Below are 21,648 nucleotides of genomic sequence, written 5' to 3' on the forward strand. Positions count from 1 at the left end.
CCTCATTTTCCTTGAAATAGAAAACTAACCATATTTCTTGGCTGATTTTAACAATTAGCTGCCATTGTTTCTTGTCTCTGCCCATGCCTTATATTTTTTCTTAAAAGTACAGATGGTTTCTCCCCTAGTATATGTTTTCAGTTGTCCATTGTGTAGTTTAATGACACTTCACCTCTCTAGCTATAAAAAATAATATGGGAAGGACAGCATGGAGCTTTGCATTGGCTTACTTATTTCCAACCTGTTCTTATACTTACTCTGAGTTCTTCAGTGTTGTTGGATTTGAACTATGCTATTCACTGATTCTTAATTTATAATATTGTTTTCACAGAAGAATGTGCTTAGTTCAAAATCTAACTGCTTTGAACACAAATCAGAGAATGAAGTGCCCTGATCAGTATCGATGAGATATTTCCTCATTATTTTTATTCACTGTATGCATCTGCCCATGCATACTTGGACTCAGATGGCAACTCTGAACACCTTGTAAGAAAATACATGCTTATAAATATCTAGATTCAAGACATTAAGAGTACTTATATATCATTCAAGTGATCAATTTCATATTTTCACTATTGTTTTTAATGGTTGAAAATTGACCTTTAAAACCATTTCAGACACTGAGATAATACTTTTACAAAAAAAAAAAAGAGAAGCTTGATGCTGGAATTTGCATTTATTTGTTTAGGTTTGGGTTTGTTAGGTGGTTTTTATGGGTGTCTGGTTTAGTTTGGGGGTTTTGATCTTTTGTGGTGTGTTTTTGTTTGTTTTTTATTAGGAAAGAGTGTGTTTTGAATGACTTGCAAGATATTTACTATAATGTTTTGACTGATGAGTCTACACTTTCCTTCGCTTCTTCCTACCAATGTATCAAATCTGTATTTTAACATTTTATAAAACCCTATGTGCATATTGTTAAATTGCTTTATATTACTTTTTTCCCACCAAAAAAATGGCTTCTGGTATTTTTTTTCAGGTGTCCAAAGATCTTCCAGAGAGACAAAAAGAAATAGACATTCTGCTAAAGGATTTCATCGAACTTGATCAACAACTAAATCAGGTGATACTGTGGGTAACACCTGTCAAGAACCAGTTGGAGCTTTATAACAAAGTGGGTCAGCCAGGAGCTTTTGATATTAAGGTAAATTTTTTTCTATTTTAACAAGCATCAGTATATTTAGTGGTCAAAAAGTCAGTTGTAGTTTTTATTAATAATATAGCTTTGAGATAGAAGTCAGCAATAGTCCTCAGAAGTTCAAAGTTCTGTAATTAAGGAAAACTTTAATTCTTTTCCGTTAAGTGGTTTCTAGTGATAAGTCAGTTTAGAACCAATAGTTCCAAAGTGAAATATAAATATAATTTATTATTTTTTCTATAATATATACATGAAACAATAGCCCCCAAAGTCAATACATTAAATTTTAATACAAAGTGAACTAAAATTCAGAATATCAGTGCAGACCATTAAACTACTTGATTCATTATGACTACATGAAAATCAGAACAGTTAGGGCTCTAAGGAAAGATATCTAACTGCACAGGTAACATTCCAGTAATCAATAAAGCTAATTGTCTAGTAATTATGAGCAAAATATTTGTAATCTGATCCTTTGTATGTATTTAGGTATGTAAAAAAAGCCTCTATGTTCTTTGGGTGAGGCTAAAGAAATAAGAATTAAAAATACTGATGAGCATCAAATAGCCTTCTGGGTGTATACTTAGACCTTTTGGCCTTGCATCTTGTCTAGGCATATATGAGTTTATCAAGATATAAACTGTGCAAATATTTAAAATACAATAGCTTATTAAAATACATGAAATTTCTTTGGTTTATAGTAGCTGAGCATCTTGTTCACCTATATAAAGGTTAAACAGAATACACTGAGTTTTGTATTGATTTTGATAATGCAGTTTTCAGTGAGAAAAGGAAAAACTCTAAATATTTTTAACTTTTCTTGCATTAAATAGAATAGTACCTACTTCTGAAGATGTGTCATTCTGCTGAGCAAATTTATTAACATCACTACTTTCTTTTAAGGAACAGTTTTAATGCCAAAACACTTTATGTCATACAATCACATTATATAAAACAGTGAATCTCAAGTCCTGTTGCAGTCCTATAATTGGCAGAATGAGTTCAGCAATGACATTCATTCCCTTTTTAAAAGATAAAATTAGTATAGCTCTTTGCAAATGTCTGTATATATACTGAATGAGTGATGGAATTTTGCTTTCAAGAAAATTACCTATCCTTATTTCCTAACAAAAATTTTTAGTTGATATATCAATTTTTTTCTTATATTTTTCCATTCTTTTTACTTTATTCCTAGAATGATGTCACCATTACAGTTTATATAAAATAAAAGCAGGACTAAATTGATACAAATTATAAGAGTATTGCTTTTCATACTGCTAGTGAAAGAAATGTTCTGCTTGGCTCTTTCAGTCCTCTTAATGATGTGACAAGAATATTTCTGAAAAACTGCTGAAAGTATAGAAAAAATTTAAAAAATGTGTAGTCTTGAAGTGGTGGGATGAAATCATGTATGTCTAGAGAGGTGGGGGAACAGTGAAGAGCTCCAAAGAAAGGCAAATAAACTTTCTCTCTGTAAAAGACCCTACCATACTTCTTTCACACATAAATTTAGATCACTTAGGTTTAAAGCTTGACCAGTTTTGACTGTAGATGAAACAGTTGTTTATACTTTTGTAAGGACTGTAACTATATGAAGCACGTTAGATTTTATCTGCATGTTATCTACCTGGGTTGCCTTTAAAAAATGCAGATTTAACATCTTAAAATGTTTTTGACTCGTGGTTTACCCAGACTGTAATTTTCTTCGAGGAGAGAACCTCTTCGGTTAAGGACTCTATATTAAATATCTCTGAAGACAAATGGGATTCTTATAATTTTTTTTAAGAATAAGCAAAGTAAGAGTTTTGAGATTGTTAATCATGACAAAACACACAGCAAAAATGGGTAGACATAATTCAGGAAACCAGCTTATTTGTGACAATATTAAATTCTATACTCAACTTCAAATGTATATTTCAGATCCATGCTAATATGCCGTCCTACATTGTGTCAAGCCTGTGCATACCCATACTCTGAAATCATTGTTGACAAGATTATGTTTATGTGTAATTTTAAATTACCATGCTGTATACCTAAAGCTACCTTTAAAAAAGTAAGAACATCTGAGTGATTACCTATGGAAGGAATGTATTCAAAGTCTTTTGCTCTGGTGTTCCCAAATACTGTATAAATATTCAGTATTTGTTCTACCACAGTTTTAATGCCTTCACCAATATCCAGATAACATTGAAGTATCTTCTAAAGGATTTAATAACTCCTTTTTTCAAAAACAAGCATGACTGTTGATCACCTAGTCAAAAGTAAACGCTATTGTTAATATTCTTAGAAAAGAGATGGGGTGAGAAATTTTACAAATAATTTTTTTTGGATATTCTAAAAAGCTGGAAGATATGAAGATGAGGTTTAAAACTGGCCATCAAGCTTCTGTATATATTACACTTGAGTGAAAAAGACCAGGCTCATGTAAGTCCTCAGGAAAACCAGACTATTTTTGCTATAGGATTTGACGTAACGGCCATTAAGTTCTCTTCCAGCTCTTTTGTTTTCTGTTATTTATTTGGGAAAGTAGTTCCAAAACTAATGTGAGTGGCAAAGATTTAGATATAGACTTTAAGTACTATAAGGATATTAAAATCTAAAAATAATGAGTGTTAGAAATTTTCTGGCCTTAGACGCAGGTGGAAATCGATGAGAACAGGTGGAGTAGGGTAGGTAGGAAAGAGGATAGGAATACATGTTTGTTTTTAATGAGTGTATAGGGTGTCTTTAATGAGTTAGCAATCTTATATTAAAATAATATGCCTCTTTTCAAGCAAGCTTCTTATTTGCTGCAGGGAAGTAAAAATATAACATTTACAGAAATGTGTGGTAGCTGAAATTAAAACATGATATACTAACCAAAATGCATCTAAAACACTAATTAGAAATATTCTGACAGAGTTTTCCAAAATACAGTGATTTATTTTATTCAAAACTGTAGTAACCTTTATTTTAGGCAGGCAGCTATAATCTGATAACTAACATCACAGTTTCCTCCAATAAATCAAGGAATATAATAAATGCATATCCTTATCAGATAATCTGATTTAACCTTTTAAGCAATATTGATCTATATAATACATGCATAATAAATACATAAGGGAGAATATCTGTGAATTTCACTTGCACAGTTCATACTGATAGCTTGCAATTTCTGTGAATAAATGCTAGTTTAAAAGCTCATATGTTTTTTCTGCTTATGCAAAAATCAACTATTAAATATAGGGGAGAATTCCCTTAAATTTACACTTAGAAGAAAGATGAAATAAAAGCACCAGCAGCGTTAACCTTTAATGGTGGCACAAAAGAAATTCTATGAGAGTAGCAAAGGTGCAGCCAAAGGAGAAATTATTACATATTGTTACAGAGAGCTTCACAAACCACTAAGACTTTTAAGACACAAATACATAACTAGACTTGGTGACAGGTAAAGAGATTGAATTTCCTCTGATAACTCTTAAGATTATATCTGTATTAGTAAATAAAAAGTGGTCAGGACCATATTTTTGGCCTAGAGGTCAACTGGTGCAGCACAGCTTTCATACTTTCAACAACACTCTTGTCCCTGAAAGACAACAGTTGCATCCAAACTGCTTGTTGCTGCATCTGTGGCTCACACTAAACCCTGACCATGACTGGGCCCATGTCAAAAGCAACGCTCCCAATTTGATGGTGTGGGCAGTCATGCTGCAGAGCTTGAGCATGGCCTCTCCCTGATTATTTCATTACCCCTTTCAGCATGTAAAGATTCAGGGAAGGATGCAAACTAGTTATATGAAAGGGAGAGGTTTGGTGTTCTTGTACATATCCTTGCAATGATGAATCCAGACTGGTACCGTCATTGACTGTGATTGTGTCCAACTGATGCTCTGCAGCCTACCTACATCATGGATTTCAAAATCCCAAGTAGTGTGTTGCCCTTGCTTTAGCACAGGAAGACATAGTGTATGTTCTTGCCTAACATGATATAATCACTTACTTAAGAAAAGACACTCTGTCTCTTCCATCACATTTATTAACCCTTTATGAGAGAGGCATTTTCAGGTGAATAATTACATAGCATCATATCAGCCTCCTCCAACCCTACAAAATGTTTCCAGATGCTTAATATCAGTTGTTTTCTAGACTTGTACTCAGAGTTTAGTACAGAAGTAGATGGCGGAACAGGCTCCTTTCTATTTCACTGTAATGCAGTTAGGAGACAGGAGATAAGAACATGCAGACATAAAGAGAAGGGACAAGTCTAACATGTTCCTTGGTCACCCCTGTTGGAGTAGGACCTTGTGGTGACCAAGGAACATGCTGGGACACCTAGTAGTCCTATGATCTCTGGAATGCTTTGTGTCATTTGAGGTTTTCGGCAACATTTTAGCTCCTACAGTATATACATATTTCAGTTTAAAAAGCAGCAGAAATGTTAAGAAAAATGTAAACGCTATGAAATTGTTGGAACAAAACTTTTAAAAGTTATTAAGGCCCAAGCAATATGTTGTAATTCATAAAGCATTTACTATAAAATACATTCCTTGATGAGCTGAAAATTTTGTTTACTTTCACCCCATTCTGCTATCACAGCTCTACGCTTACTTTAAAGAATTACAGCATGGTTCAGGAAACCCTAATATATTTTATGCCAATATAATTTCTCTTCATAATTTTCTTGACTATAATTTAAAGACTGCAGTGTCACAATTAGAACCCAGGCCTTCAGTTAGGCCCCATAATTTTTAGCAGTGGTTTCCAAAATCTCAACTAGGTTTTAATAACTCACTCATTTTTCACTTAAGAAGCAAGAGTAGAGAAAGGATAATTTATTCCCAGGATTTAAAAAACACCTGTAGCTGTATTTGCTTCACTCATGTTGTTAATCCTTAATTTCAGTTTTCTTTTATAAAGAGTAAAAGATTTTAAAAAAAATTTTAAAACTGTCCAAATAAAGCAACATGGTAATGCATATTTGCAAGCTACCAATTCAAAGTATTAGGATAGTTCTTTTAAAATGTTGAATATTTTTTACCACATTGACATAATTTCCCTTCACAATAACAGCATAATACAGACTGGTCCTGTGAAATACTTATGTATATGCATGGGGAAGGCATAAAATCTACATCTAAACATTCTGTGACTCTACTGCTGCTTTTGAACACTGGAACACTGCCAGGTTTGCAATCTACCTTCAGTGTAGCTTCTCATGCATCTAGAATATATTTCATATTGTGTCTTTTACAACTCCGTGGACTTTTCGAGTTTCCCAAGCTAACAGTGTGACTTCTCTGTTCATTCGCACTTTGACCTGGAGTTATTCTCATTCTGATAGCTATTTAGCATGTTTTAATATTCAAAGCATAGATGAAATCATCATGAATTTTCAATTTTACTAGATACTACAAAAATTGTCTACATTATAATATAGAAAAAGAGTGAAATACTTAATAGTATGTCTTTGTTTACAGGACAGCTTCTGCCAGCACTGCTGTCTAGGTTATTGGTGTTATAGCCATAACCACTGGATACAGCCATGTCAGGAGACACATTGAGTGTAGACATGTTGAAGTTCAGCTCTTACTATGCGCTTGGTTTTTACATGCTGGCACTTTTTTTACCAGTGCTTCTCTCGGTACTAGTGATGTGTGGCTAAAGTGAAGCCCATTTTCCTGGTCTTGGTTTCAGTTTATGTTGAATTACTTTATTTTTCTTAGCAGTTTGTTCCTTCTTTGTCAGCTAAAATCCACAGCTAAAGATGTGTGTTTTGTAAGTCCCAAGGCATTCAAATTTAATGGTGTTGCTGGTTGTATTGCCACAGTCCTTAGACACATAAGTAAACCTCAATCCTAGGAAGTGGTAGCTGCTTTTCAACTGTTAATGCAAACATACCCTCTGAGTGAGAAGCTATGGTCCTGCAGGATAAAATAGATGATCTGAGATAATGTCTTTCAGTGAGTGAATTCTGACATAAGGAAGTTTTGTTTAGCCTTTTCAGTGGCCTGGATCCTGATTAAACAGCACTATCTCCACTTCTGCCTTGTCTGCTGGGCTCTCCGAGGGTAGCCATGCTTCTTTCAAGTCTGTGGCAATTCATAGTGTTTTGAGCTAGATTTCCCATGGTACTTTGGCAGTTTTTTGGGCTAGAAATGTACGGGGAAGGGGATATTCATCTAACAGCAGCAGATAACTAGACAAACAACAGAGCAAGCTGTGTAGCAGTTACAGAGGTGCAGACATGCACAAACTTCTAATAGGATGTTCTCCACTTTCCTCTTTAACCCAGACAAACATTCTGCCAAGTATTCTTTTTGTCATAAATATTAATATAAACAAGAGACCCTAAGGCACCTTCTCTATAAAGTAATCCTTTCAGTTTTCTGAATTATTTCCTTCTTGAACTGCAACATACCTTTCTCAAAAACAAACTAAATCAAGACTGCCTTCTAATTTCCAGGTATGGACAGTCACATCTTGCGGTAAATTATTTCAACAGTTGGGTTAAAAACCTGCACATTTTTCCTTGGCTGAGTTTGTTTAGCTTTATCCTTCTGTCACTGCTTTGTTTGCCAAACTAGAGAGAGCTCCAATACTGCATTAACAGACAGCAATCAAGTTATTTCCTAAACTCCATTTGTTAACCATCAGCACTGTTCTAATTCAGACAAGAAAACAGAGTAACTAATTAATATTAGTTGAAAAAACAATTATTGTTGTGGTCAAGACAATTATTTTTGTGGTCCTGATAATAATGTGGTTATCTTTAATCACAAGCTTATTTTGGCTAAGTCAGCTAATCAGAGTCTAAGTAGGTAACAAGTGTTGCTATTATGGAAGATATAGTTACCTCTGCATTTTCTCCTTAATGGTCTATTTAAGGACATAAATGAGCACTTTGAGATGTATTTATTCTGATCTAGCCATCCAAATTTAATATGCTTAAACCTTTTAAGAATACCTTATTCTGAACATGTAGATAGAGACCTATACTTCACACTTTGAAACAGCTTTGCCTATGGCATTAACAATCTGTCAGCTCCAGAATTATGTCTAAAGAAAGTTGTGCACCTACTGACCTTTATTTCCTCCTACTGTCAGTTCTGTTGAGATTTGTTTACTTCACCTACAAAAAAAGAATAAGGAATCCTGGAAAGATGGTCATGCGAGATGCTTTACTAGTTGTTTAGCAACTTAAGAAAATATCTTTATAAAGTCTCACCAACTTTTTCTCTGATTTCTCTCAATTTTATTTTCCTCTAAATATTTACTTCCTAATAGTCCTGTTTAATCCCAAGTCTATGAATGATAGGAACCCAAATCATAAAAAATTTTGATTAGATAATCCCAGACCTTTTGCATATAGGAAGAACCCCAGAATTCTTCAAAGAACTGTTAGATACAGAGGTCAGGTTTCAGAATAATAGGGGTTCTTAAATATATAAAAATCAAAATGACTGCATAAGACAGACCAGAAATAAAAGCTTTCCTATCACAACCTACTGCAACTGTGACTAAGATAAAATTAACACTCTGCGATCTGTTGCAGTCAGATTGCACTTTTTAAATGTAGTTCATATAACATTTGTGGAGTGCTAAAGCTTTAGAAAAATACTTTATGTGGGAGTTGAAGGGCTTTTTACAGTCAAAAAAAGAACCACTTACATCCAAGATGTACATGTGTGCATGCACACATAGTAAGGAAGTTTTATTGTGTTGTGACATAGTCAACAAGAAATCATTAGCTAAAATAATTTTTAGAAACCCAAATATATAAAGAATGGAAAGTTTACTGTCTAGTAAGGTAGAGATAAGAAAAGCTTACAAATAGACTAGTCCTAATATGCTTTTAGTTGCTGCTACTACAGATTATTTCCTTTGGTATTTAGTGTTTTAAATCTGTGGGTCAGTATTTTTATACAGTCAAGCATTCCAAGTCTTCTGAAAAATTGACATTTACACATTTCTTCAGTCCTGCTTGATTAGCATAATAAAACCATGCTGATTCTTTTTTTTTCTTTGCTCTCCAGAACTATAAAACATATTAGTTAACAGGAAAAGAAGTAACTAGTATTTTTGATAGCTTTATTACTAATATAAGTCTTTAGTTAATGACATTTTCAAGTAAATGTTCATCCAAGAAAACATTCTATGTTTGTGAGACAGTGGAATTTCATTTAGTGAATCCTTACTTCAAAGACAAAATTTTTAAAGAGGAGAAATACTGCAGAATTATTTGAATAATAACTTTTTAGTGGATAAAACAATCTGAAAAATATTCAAATCTTGCAAACAGTTTATGTTGTTTAATTCTGAGTTTTGAGTACTCATAGTCCAGAAAACAAAGAATGTGAGAAAAACTAGTCAACTTTCTGCACTTAATAAGTATTGTACTTTTTGGGATATTTTTAATCAGATAACATTGCTAAAATGAAGTATATTTAATATGCCATTTTTACAGAATTTAAATAAGTAAAAAAAAAAAATCAGAGAAACAGTGCTTTCTATGGCATAGAATAGAAGATCATTTTAACTATGGGTTTTCTAGTTGTCTTTAGAGAAAATAAGTAGTACCAAGTGTGGTTTACATTGTTTATGCTTCATGTATGCTGAGCTACCCTGTTTTCATAATAGACTCCAAGAAACAATTAGCACTGCATATAATAAATTTCACTCTACTGAAATACTTTTCAAATATTTTTAACTCAGTAGCCTCGTTCAAAATTGAGAATACCACTAACTCATTACAGATTACCACTAACTCACTGTAGATTATAATCTACAGAATTCTGTCAAATTTAACACAGTATGAGTAGTGCCAATCAGATGTCAGAAAGTTGTAGAAATGAAAAAGCACAAATCATATTTATATGGGCTGGTAGAACTCTTTTAATGCCTATATATTTCATAACTTGAATTTTTCCCTTTTAATCCTTGTTTCTTATGCATAAATTCCACATAAGCAGTCTCTTTCCTAAGCATTCCTCGATTGTAGACGTTGAAATAGAAAAAAAAAATGTAGTGAATAACAACATCTAATCCGTATTGGTAGGAACATTTTGAATCTATTGTCAAAAACAGTAGTTGTGACTGCTGGGCTCTGCTTGTTTAACTACCATTAAGGTATCTGTAGTTATGTAATTGGATAGTGGATTTGCAATATGTGATCACAGGGTGAAATCTCTAGCTGTGGTATGCCAGATCATTACCACCAGTACATAACAGATTTGAGCAATGGTTCAGAAATCCATATAGAGGGACAAGGAAATTGCATAAAGGACAAATGGTCTGGAAAGTTGCTTATGAATGGAATCTAAAAATGAAAACATGTTTACAGCCTAGTAACCTGAAAATACAAATTAGCACTCGTTAAGAAAATTTTAAGTAAATGCCTGTGTGTAAGTTCTGTATTTAAACACCCAACAAAGTAACCTTGGAAATAATTTAACAAGGTGCGTGTTAGCTCTGATTCCTATACAGTAACTTTATAGTCTGTCCTGGTTTCATCTGGGGCAGAGTTAATTTTCTTCCCAGTAGCTGATACAATTCTGTGTTTTTGATTTAGTATGAGAATAATGTTGATAACACACTGATGTTTTCGTTGCTGCTAAGTAGTGCTTATCCTAAATCAAGGACTTTTCAGTTCCCATACTCTGCCAGTGAGCAAGTGCACAAGAAGCTGGGAGGGAGCATGGCCAGGACAGCTGTCCCAAACTAGCCAAAGGACTATTCCACACCATATGACATCTTGCTCAGTATATAAACTGAGGGGAGGTCGCTGGAAGGGGCAGATCACTGCTCAGGCATTGGTCAGCAGGTGGTGAGCAATTGCACTGTGCCTTACTTGTCTTTTCTTTCTTCTTTTTTTTTTTTTTAATCTTCCTTTTCATTACAATTATTATTACAATTCATATTATTTTTGTTGTTGTTATTATTACTATTTTTTATTTTATTTCAGTTATTAAACTGTCCTTATCTCCTTATCTCAGCCCTCAAGTTTTACTTTTTTTTTTTCTGACTCTCCTCCCCATTCCACTGAGGGAGGGAGTGGAGAGGAGTGAGTAAGCAGCTGCGTGGTGCTTCATTGCTGTCTGGGGTTAAACCATGCCATAGTGTAACAAAAAGCACTTTGGTGAGAGAATGCTAAAAGTTACCAGCTCATATTGCATAAAAATAATTAGGAAAACATTATGTATCCCAACTTTGTTCTCCAAGTCTCCTATGAAAGCTGCTTGAATACTGGATTTAAAAAAAAAAAAATCCCAGACTATCTCCTCCCAAGTGAATTTTAGTTTGAAAATATTTCTCCTGAGTTTCATTATGTGAACTGAGTTTAAGTACATTTTTAAAAGGAAATGCTAAAATGCGTGACTTGCAGTATTTTGAAAAACAAACTCAAAAAACCTTTTATTTAAATGTTTATCCACAGAACAAATATAGATAATTTAAAAATAGTTATCTGTTCATCCAAGGAATTAATATGCAGTTACAATGAGTGTTTGTATAAGTAGAACTCAGTGTTGGACAGAAGACTGACATTTCATATTTAATCATTGTCTTTTCAAATTTGCCTGATTTTCCATGCAGTGCATATATGTATGTATATGATTCTGAGATTTTTTTTAATCTTTTCTGCACATTCCTATGAAAAGAAAGTCTCCTTACCAGAGGTGAAGAGCTAAAGATAGTAGAGCGCTTCAGGACAAGTGCCTTTGGCCCGCTCTGTATCTCAGGAAGGTTACAGATTCACTGGCTATATGTGCAAGACCTTGATAGCCGTTGGTCAGATGGACAGTGAGTGTCTGTTAAAAATCCTTTTTGATGGTACCTCTTTGTCTGATTTTGACCCCTTGAGTTTTTCAGCAGGGAGATGTGTTCTGCACTGTGACTAACACTATCTGGTAGGCATACAGGTCTTGTGATTGTAGTTCCATGGCTAATGTTTAGTTAAATTCTGCATTTTGAGTACTGTTTCATCTTTTGAGTTATGTTTTCAAAATCTGCACTGGGTTTTTTGATTGTAGAATGAATGTTCTTAAAATTAGTCAAAGAATTCATTAACTAGTTTGAGTCAAACTGCATGTAAAACTGTATGTTTTCCCCTCTGCATTTTTTTTTTAAATGATAACAAATGTAAAAAATACATAGAAAAATACTTTAGTAAATTAAAATACAGATATTCACCCAACTTCATTCCATATCCCTCTGTATTTTTCTGGTTGAATATGATGCACTGTAATAAATGGATATATTTTGCTAACAGTGCTTAGTTTTTTTCTTTTGCATTTCTGGATTTTATTGTAGTAATATGCATATTACCACTGCATAAATTTATGTGGGGTTATTTGCATTTAATACCTTACTTTCACAAATTCTTTGCCATTGCTTTGCTCTTTGGGATCAAATAGCCTGGGATGCTGAGTTTGATTCCAAATCCCTTCTGTTAAAGAAGGAACAGGATATGTTCTACTCCAGCCTGAACAGGCAGTCCTATCCTACATGTTCTTTAAATGTCTACTGATGGTGTTCCTTACCTCTTCAGGAGATCTCAGGATTTGTGGGATGGAAGGATGGAGAGAGGAGGAAACTTAGCCAGTTCCTCCATGTCCTACCTCTAAAACCCTTAGGAGGTTAAAGCTGCACTTCCTGGGAATTCCTCATGTCTTTATCTCAGCACTATCATTTTCCCTGGAAGATGCTTTTCCAGAGGTGTTGTGACAGATGTAGGTGATGATAGCTGATGAGGATATGGAGGGGATGAACAAAAATGTAATTCCTTGTGTTTTAAGGAATGAATGGTGAAATGATGCCCTGGATAGGGAATGAGTTGACAAAATACAGAAATCCTTGTTTCCACTTCTAGCTCACTGAAATCCTGCTGACTCTTCCAAATCTTCTTCAGACAGTATTAAAAACCACTATGCCTCCCAGACACCATGCCTTCAATTCCTCTGTCAGTCTCACTGGTCCTTTCTCCCTGCTTACTCAGCTTTCCAGTCTTTTCTCTTTACTCTCTCCTTACCTTCTGGCTCATCACTCACCCCTCCTGTACTTTGCTATACTTGAGTCCTCTTTTCTAAGGTTTACACAACCTTGATTTTTGGCTATACTGCTAAAGAAGCATTGAACTGTCTCTGGGTGTAGTATTTATACCTCTTTACTGTCCATGGTGGTCACTTGCCATATGTTTAAAATAGCATGTTGTGTTCATTTTTGGCAGATAAAAATAGGCCATCCTTAAAAAAAAACCCCAAAAACCTTTTTATTCTTAAAATAACTTGTATTTGAATTTTGACCTTGACAAGCTTTGAATGACAATAGGAAAGCTGTCAACTCTTGTCAATCACTTCCTTATATACTTGACAACCTCCAGTTAGAACATAAATGAAGATAATGGCTGAGGAGTAGTGAACCTAACTATAGACAAATAAAAGAAAATTCACCCACACGGGAGAATGAAAGCGCCAACTGGACATTGCTGTATTTTCATTCCATCAGACACAAATTGTCAGTTTCTGCTTGACAAGCTAGGCCAGATAACAGATTTAGACTCTTTATTGATTATTTTACCTTTTCATTTTGCTAACATCCTTTTAAATAAGTAGTTTTTGTATGCAATAAGAGGTAGTATAGTTCATCCACATGAGCACATAAGTAATATATACCCCACAGATTTATCTCAATGTATTCTGACATCTCTGTCTGATTTGGCAAAAGGTTGAACTGTGAAAACTTCTGATGATGAAATATTGTTTGATTATTTAAACTACTCCTGTTTTAAATGCGTTATTAAAATCTGCAGTAAATGTCAATTTAATCAACTCATAGAACCTACAGCTTGATATTCTGTGCATAAATCAATTATCACTCTTTCCAGAAATCTTTTTATGGGACTTTGAGGAGCAACCTGTTCAATGTTTTCTTTGTGAGCTTTGAGCATTTAGATTTTAAACAGTGTGTATACAAACCCATTATAAAAAAAAAAAAAAAAAAAAAAATCTATTTCAAATGCAAGAATATTAAATTATATTAGCCACAAATGGATTGTGAAAATGTGCCCAAACTTTCCCAATAGATTAATCCTTGTAAACTGTTTAATCTGTAGCAGACTTTGCAGCTTTAAGGACGGATTGCAAAAATATCTGTCCCAGTATCTCAGGAGAGGAAAGATTTTTGAAAGGTGATCTAGTATTTGTACTGTGGTAGAATTGTTCTAGGAAATATTGGATGACTAGTAAATCAAGATGTGATTTGTTGAAAGAATAAACTTTTTAGAAGTGTGGGTGAGTTGCTTGGAAGTTAATGAGGTTGCACCTCAGCTTTGTCTTTTGTCTTTCTCCTTGTACTATTAGTAATGCCTTGGGTAATGTTCAGAATCCCAGAGAAAAGTGTGGTTAATATAAACGAGCAAATAAATATGGGAGGAAACTTGCAGAAATGACAGAGCAGTTTACCAAGGCTGTTGATTTAGTGAAGTCAATACCGAAACGATAGCTTGCTTCAGTGTAGTTAGGTTTTCAGACATAGGATATTTCTTCTCCTATTCAGAAAATACAGTTTTCTAACATTCTCACTATTTGTATTTTTTTTTTCATGTGCTTTTTTCTTAACGGAAAATCTTCTTTCTCTTCAAAACACAATTCTTGAAAGCTCTTGGATATTCTTCTTGATAATAGCATGTTATTTATTAAACAGTAACTCCTCTTCTATAAGATTATGTTTTGCTCTACTGATCACATACAATTTAAAGTACTGGGATCTCAAGAAGAGCCCCCACAAACGACAGCTTCTATCTGCACAAGGTCATATTGGCTTTGGTTTAATTTGTTTTGAATTGATGGTTATGTAGTAAATATTAGAGTCAGGGAATGCATATCTTCTCAGTTTTTTTGTAAATTGGTAACTATATGAATTTTTGGTACTTAATAGATATTTTAATAACTTTTATTTGATTGATATTAACTTGATTTGTATTTGAGTAAAAATTGATTTATTTTTGATTGATTTTTTAGGTAAAAATAAAAGCATATGTCTAAAAGAATCTTAGTTCCTTCTCACACTAAAGTTAGTGGTAATGTGGAGAACTCTCAGTCCTGTTGCAGATTTTGTGCTAAATTTCCAAGTAAATATAGCTTTGAGGTATTTGGCATAGTGCTGTAAAGTTTAACTCTTTTGAGATACTCTTGTTAAGCGAGTCAACCTGTTAGATATGGCAAATTCTGCAGTGCAAGATGATTACTGACACGTGGGAATTCTTTCTAAATCACTGTTGTGGGTTAATCCTACCAGACAGCTCAGCCCCACAAAATCATTAATTCACTCCCTCTCCCACAGTGACATGGGGAAGGGAATCAGAAGGGCAAAAGTGAGAAACTTGTGGGTTGAGATAAAGAAAGTTTAACAGGTAAAGCAAAGCTGCCCGTACAAGCAAAGCAAAACAAGGAATTTATTCACCACTTCCCATCAGCAGGCAGGTGCTCAGCCATCTCCAGGGAAGCTGGACTCCATGACACGTAACAGTGACTTGGGAAGACAAACTCCTTAACTCTGTTAACTCCCCTTCCTCTTTCTTTCTCCATCTTTTATTGCTGAACACAAAGTCATATGCTATGGGATATCCCTTTCGTCACTTGGGGTTAGCTGTCCCAGCTGTGTCCCCTCCCAAATTCTTCCGCACCCCCAGCCTACTCACTGGCGGGGCAGCATGAGAAACAGAGGTAGCCTTGATGCTATGCAAGCACTGCTTACCAATAGCTAAACCATCCTTGTGTTATCAACACCATTTTCATTATAAATGTAAAATGTAGCACCATATGGGCTGCTGTGAAGAAAATTAACTTTGTCCCAGCCATAGCCAGTACATCCATATAAATCTGTGCTGAGTTGTTTAACATTGGGCACTACTGAGTAGCATTTGCTTACTAGTTCTTTTCGTTTCTTACTTTGTAATTAGATTTTTCTTCATTCAGAGTGAAATGAATGAGTGAGATTTTAAAACCATAAACTTCTGATAACATACTTGCTTATGGATTCTTTTTCTTAAGTGCCACCACCCAGAGTGTGGATATAATTTAGCCATTTGCAGTTGGAAATGAGCAACCTGTACATTTACCAAACGATACGAGTGTAAATTCCATTTACTGATATCTACCACTGCTTGTGCTGCTGAAGCAACACTGGAGCAATCTTTACCATTTCTTCCAGTAATATATGCCACTGCAACTACTGGAACACAAACTGCAGAAAGATATCCTCATGAATATTTCTTTTAAATGATTTATTAAAGACTAATACCAGAAGTTGGGTATATCTGAAAACATGTTACAATCAACAGACCAATGTTAGAACAGTAGTAGATTTTAATTTGTTTCTCATTTCATTTTGTAGCCAGAAACTTCTCTGAAAATAATTCTTTATTTACTAAACTTGAAAAGAGGAGGAAAATTTGCATATAAGCCCTGACCCGAGAGAGAAGAAACATCAACCAAGAATTAGATGGTAAAATAAATAAGTAAATGTCTCCTCCCAAGTTAAATGATTTTTAATATGGTTTATTGAATAGAACTGTCATTATTTGTGCATTGAGAGAGAAGAAATTCTGATTTCGTTCTTTCATGTTTACAAGAAGAAATAAATTATTTTTGTGACTCAATCCTTTTATAATTATCACCAAATTTCACTTGCCAGTCAAGATGCTTATGCTGGTAGTCCATATTTGCTACTGTGTCAATCTAACTCTTCTTCGTCTTAAGCTGCTATCCTTCAGCATCTAAAAGAGCACATAACTAAGAGAGAGCTTATAAAATTATTGGGACTTCTCCTATTTTCTAGCAAGAATTTCTCATTTCGTTTTTCTGTGAAATTTCCTTCTTCTCTGTCAGTTTCCTGGGTCTGTTGTTATCTCTTTTTATATTATGCACTGGAACTAAGACAGGATCTGCAGTCTAGGAACAGAAACAGCTGTTTCATCCAGTGTCATGTCCAAGCTCAAAATAAAATATTCTGAATCATATCCAATCTCAAAGAATTCTTGTTACTGGGCCTCTTCACAGTCCAACTGGATGATTAACTGTGCTTTATCAGTATATGACCACTAAAACCAAATTCTTTTCATATGCCATATCTGCAGGTCATGTCTTTACAGCTAATAATTTCATCTGTCTTCGGTACCGCCAGGAAATCTCCTTTTCTGGACAGACATCTGCAATGGATAGATACTGATTTCTGTATGGGGGAAATAAATTACATTTCATCTACTCTAGATGTACAGAGTAAGTTTACCAATTTCTGATAGCCAACAGGAAGGTGTGCTTTGGAAAAAAAACATACTTTCCTTCTGCAAATTGGTGAGGATTTCAGGCACTTTGTTTTCATGGCTTAAATTTTGGGACCTTCTTAGTTCCATTTCATTGTAGGGGATTTCCTTTTCTTTTTATTTCCTTTCTGTTTGCAGTACCAGGAATCAGAGATATTGCAGGGAGCGGAATGATGAAAAACACCATCAATTCTTAATAGACACAGTGTCTGCGTATATTACAAAATGCACAAAGATTGCACTCATAGGTTTAGAAAGCAGTTATGAACTCTAAAATTGAATTGTTGCACTTTTAGAATCAAGAGGTCCTTCGTGTAGTGCTCTTTTCCGTCAAATAATTGTTTCTCCTCTAAAGTATCTAGAAAATTGTTCACATAGGTCAAGAGCTATAGTTGTATCAACTTTCCAGTCTCATTAAAATAAGATGACTGTGTTTTGCACACTTTACTTTAAAGGGCTGGATGAATCTCACAATATTATTTTCCCCATTAAGATAGCTTTGAAAACTCTCTTGGGAGAATACTCTGGATGTCACACATTTAAAAGATCAATGGTTTAAGGTAATAGGGGGAAGAATGGTTATTTTATTTACTCATTAAAATGGCATTTTTAGAGGCAGGTGCATAAAATTCCTTGTCCACTAGTTACAGTATATTTTTAGCAATAAAACAGTTTTACACTAAGCTTCTACCTGGGCCACTAGTGGAATGGTCTTTAAATTGAATTACTTGTGGGTTTGGTTTTTGTGTTTTGGTTTTTTTTTTTCATAAAACTCTAAGACGGGAAAGTGAAGTTAAATTTTGTAATTGAGAAGTTCATGGAGCATTTTCTTTCTATATAGAGATAAGTAAAATATTCAGAAAGTTATCAAAACTTTTAATCACTTATGTAGAAAAGAACAGAGGTACAAGCTTGTCTCTCTTTGAATTTTATCAAGATTGATTACCACCTTTATTCAGGAAGTCTAAATACTGGCAACGGCATTTTTCCCTGATGGATTATGTCCCACCTCAATATGGCCACAGAACTCTTATTAGCATGTCTTGGATGCATTCTAATAATATTGTATAAATACCTAAAGTGAATACCGAGAATGCCACTGACTGTACTGTCTGACCTGCCATCAAGAACTGATGCTCACTGTGGTGTTAGCTGAACTTTGATGTATTTTAATTAAGTCTACTCTGACCATTCTTCATTGTGGCAGTTTAGCTTGTTATTATGCTCCATGAATGGGAATGTGCAGAGCTGAGTCAAAGAAAAAAATGAGGTCACTTATTTAGAACCAGAATTCTTGAAGATGGGCATATATTCATGCTTTCTACCCACTTCCCTTTCTTGTGAGGAAAAAATGAGGCACTCTGAACTTTACCATTTATTTATAACTTTTCCCTAAAATATCTGGGAACGGTAACCTGAAAGACAGCATGAATATTTCAATGAACCTTGTTGGAACTTCTTGTGTTCATGAATAAGAAAATCCACCTGAGAGAATTCTGGATACAAGTTACACACTCTGTCATCTAAAAACCAAGAAAAACATAATTAAATGTAATTTTCTGTTATCGAGTAAAATATATATCGGGATATATATATCTAATAATTACAAAAAAAAGTGTTTTTTAAATTAAAAGCCTCCAAATTATTTTAGATTTTAGATTTAGTATATTTGCTTGTTAAACATCATTGCCTTGTCTTGATCAGTAAACTGAAGGGAAATAGCTTACTGCTTCTGTTTTCGTGTGAATGGTTTATCTTTAATCTTAGTTTAATGTTGCATCTTGATAAAAAGAGGTCATGACTTTTAAAACAACTCACTATACTAATTTCAAAGTTTGATGGTTTTTTTATTTGATGGTTGTAATTTAAGTTTCCATTTTTGCATTGCACTTCACCATGAAGACACAGGTTTAATTATCTTGAGCTTCTCCTACTGTCCCTGCAGAATATGTCCCATGGTCACAATCTCATTGGGAAATCAAGCCCAAAAGTTTTACCAGTGTTACCAGAGAAGGTGAATCAGTGCTTGTGATTCTTAATATAGACCAATACACAGTCTGAAATGCTGCAGATACTTTTATAGATAATTGTCTGGGCCTCCTAGTATATATGCAGCATATGTCAAACAGCCTGTCTGTGTCTGCTAGGATAGTTACCATCTCTTGAAATAACATATGTCAAGCCATCAAACTTTCTCTTCCATTGGCATACACACCAGAGGTTTAGTCAATATATTGGTTTCAGCTAGGGAATATGAATTTTCTAAGTTCTGAGCTATATCAACAAACTTTCATAGTCCAGATGGGGCTGTAGACAAGTCACTGCCACTTTTTCAGCCTGTAAATTTGTTCAGCAGGTTGAACTGACATGTTGTTGGAAATGCAGAAGCCAATGTGGCTTATTTAGTAGTAGGCTTTCATCAGTTCGGATGCACCATTTTAACACCACTGAAAATTCATAGGTGGTAGTCATGGAAAAAAGGTAGCCTTTCTTTGATTCTTGTTGTTTATATATGTTTGAGAAACAGCAGTTTCCAATGATGATGTATTTTAATTTGTCATATGTGTGAAAAGTTTAATTAGCATATTCATCACCCAGCCGAGAAGTAGCATCACTATTCCTGTCACAGACAGTTCATAAATTGTGCAGTTCCAGTTGAGTTAGCTCTGTCTCCCAGCGATGGTGCTGCATCCACCCTACAGGCATCCTCCCACAGCAAGCAAAGTGAGTGTGGCAGTGGAATCAATGATGTTGAATCGGGACTTGTAAAAATGTATGGCTTTGGTATTCTCTAAAAACTGATGGGCATGAGCATGGACAAGTCCTATTAGTTTTGGTAGTAGCCTGGACTGTGCGATCAAGAGCGGATGCTCCCTGCTCTGGGTGTGTGCTGTTCTCCTGATCCTGCACAGGCTAGATAATAACTGCGACTTCTATTGCGTGCAAACCATTGGAGGCCATGTTATGGTTGTTTCCTTTTTGTTCTCTCTGGGAACTGAATGATGGAGCAGTATCTTCAAACTGCTCTTTTGCCTGTTGACCCGTATTAATAGGGTGTCACCGAGCAAATGGATTTGAAATTGCTGGAAACTTGCTCACTGGGCAGAAGTCATCAAGGGGTTATCCCATCAGGCAGAGAACTGGGCAAAGAGCTCCCTCAAAGTTACTCAGTGATTTAATGTCAGGTGTGCATCCACTTAAAATTGTTTTGCGATGGGTTTAGGTGATGTTGGAATTCATGTGCCGCAGTCAAAAGTAGTTCCTGCTCTAATGAGATATCTGTTAATTTCAGTGGTGTCTAAATGAATGACAAGATACTGAGAACCTCTTTTTCCCCTGGACGCATCTCTATTCTTATTTCTACTTAAAATCTCAAATGAAGCATCATGTTCTACTGGATAGACTTGAACAGTACATTTCAGTTTAGGTCAAGGCCATTGATCTTGAAAGATCAGACTACACAAGATTAGTTCATGTAACTCCAGCACAGAAGGAACTGGTGATTTAACAGATAAATACATTATATTTCTCTTACCTGGCTATGGAAGATTGTACCTGTATTCTACCCTTAAAAAACAAATACCTTTTGAATCCACAAAGAATACCTTTTCAAATGTTTATATAATATGTAGAAATGGAATATCTTAGTTTTTTGTGTTGTGTATTCCAGTATTAGCATAAACTAACGACAGTGAAAGGAATTGTGAAATGTTTTCTTCTTTTCTGCAGAATATGGATTCGTATCGTACCATCATTCATTTTGCTTTTAAAAACCTTTTTCTGATTATGGATAGCCCTTTTTAATTAGTTTGGAATGCCTTCCGTAGCCAGGTGGTTCTGGGTTTGAATTTTCAGTTCCTGGTGTTGGAACTTGACTGTGTTAATGGCTGTGATTACAAATCTGTTCAGATGAAATACATGAAAAAGCTTAAGAGAACCTCTGCTTTTCCTCAAATCTAGGAAATGTTAAGAGGAAGTGGTGACGATCACCTGGGATGGACCAGTACTCTGGTTTGCTCCATCTGTTACAGCTGCTGGGGCCCTGTAGGGCTGGTGGCTCCCTGTGGACTGAGGCCTTTGAGGCAGGGCCTGGCAGCCTGGGCCCATCTGGTGGGCCAAGGCTGGGCTGGGACCTGGGCCTGGCTCAGCGGTGCCTATGGCCAGGCAGGGCTGGGCTGTGGGAGCCTGGAGGCCAGCGCTGCTGCAGCGTCCATGG

The 21,648-nt window shown here is 35.0% G+C and overlaps 1 protein-coding gene across 8 annotated transcripts in view; it reads left to right on the forward strand.

The window, feature by feature from the left end:
* Positions 1 to 21,648, forward strand: part of DMD (dystrophin) — a 1,208,865-nt gene that overhangs the window by 809,592 nt on the left and 377,625 nt on the right. For all 8 annotated transcript variants that reach the window (XM_074905425.1, XM_074905436.1, XM_074905445.1 and 5 more), the window contains one exon: positions 977 to 1,141. In XM_074905425.1, the coding sequence (XP_074761526.1) occupies positions 977 to 1,141 (165 nt within the window). The remainder of the gene's footprint in view (positions 1 to 976; positions 1,142 to 21,648) is intronic.

This window comes from Athene noctua, chromosome 1, assembly GCF_965140245.1.
Source record: "Athene noctua chromosome 1, bAthNoc1.hap1.1, whole genome shotgun sequence".
In the NCBI taxonomy this organism is placed as follows: Eukaryota; Metazoa; Chordata; class Aves; order Strigiformes; family Strigidae; genus Athene; species Athene noctua.